Source organism: Xyrauchen texanus, chromosome 22, assembly GCF_025860055.1.
Source record: "Xyrauchen texanus isolate HMW12.3.18 chromosome 22, RBS_HiC_50CHRs, whole genome shotgun sequence".
In the NCBI taxonomy this organism is placed as follows: Eukaryota; Metazoa; Chordata; class Actinopteri; order Cypriniformes; family Catostomidae; genus Xyrauchen; species Xyrauchen texanus.
Window position 1 is genome coordinate 1,931,579 of NC_068297.1, and position 5,899 is coordinate 1,937,477.

At 43.0% G+C, this 5,899-nt stretch overlaps 1 protein-coding gene across 1 annotated transcript; it reads right to left on the bottom strand.

The window, feature by feature from the left end:
• Window positions 1–229: 229 nt before the first annotated feature.
• On the bottom strand, window positions 230–4,003 carry LOC127662359 (transmembrane protein 151B-like). The gene is made up of 2 exons (XM_052153493.1): window positions 3,471–4,003; window positions 230–2,771 (listed from the first exon to the last, which is right to left on the bottom strand). The coding sequence occupies exons 1-2, from the start codon at window positions 3,555–3,557 to the stop codon at window positions 1,368–1,370; spliced, it is 1,491 nt and encodes a 496-aa protein (XP_052009453.1). The 5' UTR covers window positions 3,558–4,003; the 3' UTR covers window positions 230–1,367.
• Window positions 4,004–5,899: the final 1,896 nt, after the last annotated feature.

Sequence of the window (5,899 nt, forward strand, 5' to 3'; positions counted from 1 at the left end):
GTCCAGCCCAGCCCTGACGTTATTATTGATTATTTTAGCTGTATCAACTCTGTAAATTAAAGTTGCATTGGTTACATGCATGTTTTAAGTAATATGAACATGGGAGGATTAAGTAAAACTGACGATAGTGATTCTTCTTTTTTATTTTTTTTTAGCTCAGCAATTTCATACCAAAAAACAACAACATTACTATTTTAAAGGGATAGTTCTTTTTAATTATGGGGTGAAAATTCCCTTTAAACTTACACTTAAAACATTCACTGATTCTCAACCTGGTTCATGTTTCTGTGGAAGTCATAAAAAAAAGTCCTTGACAGTTTGTAGACTACATATATTCCATTTTAAATTGTATATATATTTTAAAGGCATAACATACCCGAGGTTAATAGTTGCATAGCCTGAAATGTGTCATATGGTTTCCTTAATAGTTTGAGATACTCAACATCGCCATTGTAGTTCATAACAGCACATAGTTCTGCCTGATACCAGTTACATCACATTAAAAGTACAAACAACCCACAATACTTTCCATTTAGACAAATGAGTCATCATACATGAATGCGAACCAAACATTACACTAATGATTTTTACATTACAGAACAACTATTTTACAAATGATTTGACTGATGCAACTTCAAGTGCAACATTTATCAGTAAAAAGGAAACAAACATTGTGTAACAGTAGAAGTTGGTCACATTTGTAGTAAAAACGCCCATGTTTTTGCTCTGCAGATGTATAGCTTTTGTATATAGCTAACAAGAATATACACACAGCATGTGAGCGCTCGGATCTCCGATGTGGCCAGTTAGTGAAAACGGTTAAACCAAGAATCCCAGTGCTTTGTTTTCGTTATTGCTATAAATATGCATTGGACTTATTTCTGAAATGTTCCATTCGTTTTTGTGATTAAACAGTTTTGAAGTCAATAACAATTCCAAAAATGATTGCAAAATATCACTTGCAATATCATTTAAATCATATTTTACATGTTGACTCTTTTCGCGTAATGAGAACTGGTGGGTAAAATGTGCGTGAAACTCTCATGAAAATAATGGTAAATGGTCTGCACTTGTATAGCGCCTTTTTAACCTTAGCGGTATTCAAACACACCAATGATGGCAGAGCTGCCATGCAAGGTGCTAGCCTGCCATTGGGCACAACTTGGGGTTCAGTGTCTTGCCCAAGGACACTTCGGCATGTGGAGTCGTGTGGGCCGGGAATCGAACCAACATCCCTGCGATTAGTGTCCGACCCGCTCTACCACCTGAGCCACAGCCGCCGTCACAATATCTCGTTGATTTTGGAGTTAAATGGCACCATCACGTTTTCTCGACAGGTTCCATGAGAATCACCGGTTGAGGATCGATCATAAAGATGTTTCTACGCACGAGCTATTCCTGTGGAAGGACCGGTGGTTGGGGCAGCTTTCACTACAGTGGACAATAAGCACCGGGAAGCACAGCGCATCCTGGTAGGGTGGTGGGTCTTCCTCGTCAGTGGTGATTCGCCCCGACAGGCATCGTGTGTTCTCGCTTGGGCTCTCGGGTTCATCCAAGCTTCTGCTTCCACTTCTCCAGAAACAGCTGCGGCGGGAGCCGTACAACCTGCCAAGGGAGAAGCGACTTCCGCTGAAAGGGATCCTTGGACTGCCATTGCAGATGTTGAGGGCACTGCGGGAGAATACGGACGAGCTGCTGACTGCATGATGGCAGCGCTCACAGTTCTGCCTGACACCTCCTGAACGCTGTGCCAGATCCATCAAGCCCGCTTCGGAGTAACTGGGCACCACCTGCTGGTTTGAGCGAATGTGCCATTCCAGTTCAGTGCTATCTATGGTGTTGACCCTCGGGATGCGTCTGCAGTAGGGTCTCTCGTCGCAGGGTGTCACAGGGATGTAGTCTGCACCAAAGAGCTTCTCCACACGGTAGTGGACATAAGCCGTGCGGTACTCCGTCAGCACCCGTAAGGGCCAGGACAAGGTGAGAAAGGCAGCCATCCAGAAGACATAGTTGGAGATGTACCAAGGGTGGTGGTCCGGGTTGGACAAGGCAATCATGTACTCTTTGAAGTCTACGTTTTTTAGGTGCATCCCCTCCCGGGCCTCCATGTAATCGTCCAGACCTTCGTTATCAGTGAAGAACCTCGCTCGTTGGGTCAAGTAGGAATTTTCAGACTCCACGTTGGCAAAGCTAAAGCACTTGGTGAACCTCAGTTTGGTGATGGCTGACTTTTCCAGACCGGCTGGCTGCTTGGAGACATCATTGACACCACAGTGTCCATAATTGTATTCCGCCTCAGCCACGTGCGTGTTCACTCTCTCGTGATACACTTGCGTGGTGGTGTAGGCGTCTCCGTTGCGGTACCGTGTAACTTGGCGTGTCCGTCGCACGTAGTGGTAGCTAATGGCTTTCCACCAGATACAAGGCTTGGCTTGCTGCATCCTCTGGACTCTTTCATAAATTCCCTCCACATTCACCTTGTACTGAAGCTCGTTTCTGGCGTGGAAGTGCCAGCACTCCACCAGGTAAATGAAGTAAAGCATGATGAGGAAGGCCAATGGAATGTAGATGTAGCCGTCAGAGCATGGGCTGTCATGGTACATCATGGACTTCCCTTTATAGGCACTGTCAAACGTCAGCCGTGTGACCTTGGTGACGTGGCACCACACCATGGCTCCCATGCATCCATACATGAGTGTGGACAACACCAGGCATTTCCAGAACACCTCTCTGCACATGGACTTGCTCAGGGATTGCTTCACAGGCCTCTGCTGCTCATTTACCACAAAAGAAAAGGGATCAAGAAGATGCAAATTGGTTAGAAAAGGACAAAGGGTGGTTTGGTAACAGTAGAGCCAACATAGATTATGCAAATATAATGCAATGCATAGCTTTGTCTTAATTCAAATACTTTCAGGGCATGTACTGCATTTGATGAAGAACATACTTTTAGTAAATAATATAGTACAATGTTTAGGCATGCAGGTGAGTTGTATGAATATGTTCGCGGACATTGTCCCATGAACCGATTATATGCCGTAGTAACAACAACCATGCATATAATTTACCCTGGTTTATCTGGGTATTTCTTGCCAACTGTGTTATCAATCCAGAGGATTCGGACATAATACCAACTGCATTTGGCACACTACTATGTAGTAGGGAAGTATGCATTTTTGGATGTATGGCATGATATCACTGTAAACAACATGTACACATGCATAAATACAACATAAACCTTTTACTGATGAATATCTGGACTACTAAATGCATGCATTTCTAATGCCTCAATGGCGAGTGGTTGATCGATTTGTCACTACTGCAGTGATGTCCACATATATAACGCATGATTCCATGTTGTGCACGTGCATGGTCATGCATATGTTTATTATTATTATTATTACACGTATCACGCGCTATTCACGTATTATCATGTGTGCAAAGTGGAAATAGAGGCAGTTATTGAATACCTCCTCTCTGGGTCTGTCCGTGTCGTCTTCGAAAACAGTGGTGGTGCTGCTCTCTCGTGCTGCCGCAGCGGATGCTGGAGGGGACATTGCTGCAACAGTGACGGGGTGTGGATCACCTCAAATTATTACCATACAATTCAGCGTCGAGTATTTGATGACAAACGCTAATCAGTGCGATCAGCGTTCTTACATCAGTTGCATATGTCTATTCCGTCATGCATTTTGAAATTGAATTTCATCGCTTATTCCTGTTTGCGACAACACCTGCTGATAGATTAAGCCATTTGTGCACTGCAGCACATGCATGCTAATGCAGATGACTATAAAAGACCAACAGTATTTAGAAAAGGTCTAACTATAATAACATAAAACGCATTCATTGAAAAACTCCCCAATATGTCTTTGGTCGCGTGCATACGGAATCACAAAGCCTCTGATTAGCCGCCATACCTCCCGCGCGATGTAAGACGTGCATTTGGCACACGCGGTTTATGCCAGTGAAACGGTGTCCTTTGGCGCGGGATTACAGCTCCAGATTGGGAATGCTAAGAGATGTGTCTTTTCGTTCCCGGTTGGGAATGCTGCGGTCCATGATGGATCTGTGATCTTCTGTCAGTAGATGTCGACAACTGAACACATTTAATAACACACCCTCCTGGCGTAATTCACTTATTTAATATAAACAATTCTTTGTCAAAAAAAGATATTTGAACCCTCTTATTGCGTTCAATGCACATGTTGCATTCGCGGTTCAGTTTTGACCGGAGGTGTTTTAAACTTATAAAACATTCATAATTGAATTGTTTTCATCAGAAGATTGAAGCTTGTTAACTTCAGCTGTTGATCCATGTGAACAGATCTATATGGTCTATATATTTATATTTAGCACGTTACTGTAACTGAAAAATATAAATGTATTATGTATGTCAGTTTTTATTTACATTTTTATTTGTGTGTGTGTGAGAGTGTGTGCGTATATGTGTGTGTATGTGTGTTGTGAGTGTGTGCGTGCATATGTGTGTGTTTGTGTGTGTGTGTGAGTGTGTGTGTGAGTGAGAGTGTGCATATGTGTGTGTTTGTGTGTTGTGAGTGTGTGCGCGCATATGTGTGTGTGCATATGTGTGTGTTTGTGTGTTGTGAGTGTGTGCGCGCATATGTGTGTGTGCATATGTGTGTGTTTGTGTGTGTGTGAGTGTGTGTGTGAGTGAGAGTGTGCATATGTGTGTGTTTGTGTGTGTGCATATGTGTGTGTTTGTGTGTGTGTGTGTGTGAGTGAGAGTGTGTGTGTGTATATGTGTGTGTATGTGTGTTGTGAGTGTGTGCGTGCATATGTGTGTGTTTGTGTGTGTGTGTGTGAGTGAGAGTGTGTGTGTGTATATGTGTGTGTATGTGTGTTGTGAGTGTGTGCGTGCATATGTGTGTGTTTGTGTGTGAGTGTGTGTGTGAGTGAGAGTGTGCATATGTGTGTGTTTGTGTGTGTGCATATGTGTGTGTGAGTGTGTGTGAGTGAGAGTGTGTGTGTGTATATGTGTGTGTATGTGTGTTGTGAGTGTGTGCGTGCATATGTGTGTGTTTGTTTGTGTGCATATGTGTGTGTTTGTGTGTGTGTGTGAGTGTGTGTGTGTGTGAGTGAGAGTGTATGTGTGTTGTGAGCGTGTGTGTGTGTGTGTGTATGAGTGTGTGTATGTGTGTTGTGAGCGTGTGTGTGTGTGAGTGTGTTTGTGTGTGTGTGTTTGTGTATGTGTGTGTGTATGAGTGTGTGAGTGTGTGTGTGTGTGTGAGTGAGTGTGTTTGTGTGTGTGAGAGTGTGTGTGTGTGTTTGTGAGTGTGTGTGTGTGTTTGTGAGTGTGCGTGTGTGAGTGTGTTTGTATGAGTGTGTGTGTGAGTGTGTGTGTGTGAATGTGTGAGCGTGTATTTATCACTTTGTGGGGACCAAATGTCCCCATAAGGATAGTAAAACCCGAACTTTTTGACCTTGTGGGGACATTTTGTCGGTCCCCATGAGGAAAACAGCTTATAAATCATACTAAATTATGTTTTTTGAAAATGTAAAAATGCAGAAAGTTTTCTGTGAGGGTTAGGTTTAGGGGTAGGGTTAGGTTTAGGGGATAGAATATAAAGTTTGTACAGTATAAAAACCATTATGTCTATGGAAAGTCCCCATAAAACATGGAAACACAACATGTGTGTATGAGTGTGTGTGTGTGTGTGTGTTTGTTTGCATGTGTGTGCTTGTGTTTGTGTGTGTGTGTTTATGTGTGTATGAGTGTGTGTGTGTTTGTGAGTGTGTGTGTATGAATTTGTGTGTGTGAGTGTGTGTGAGTGTGTGTGTATGTGTGTGTGTGTGTGTGTGTGTGTGTGCATGTTTGTAAACAAGATGCAGTCCCATTGAGACAAAAAATGTAAGTAAATTATTTTAAGAAAAAAAT

What these genes read in the sequence shown, in the direction of transcription:
- LOC127662359 (XM_052153493.1), bottom strand. Translation starts at nt 3,557, where the DNA reads ATGTCCCCTCCAGCATCCGCTGCGGCAGCACGAGAGAGCAGCACCACC. An exon ending in CGGACAGACCCAGAGAGGAG is followed by an intron (nt 2,772 to 3,470) that starts GTATTCAATAAC and finishes GTAAATGAGCAG; the next exon opens with CAGAGGCCTGTGAAGCAATC.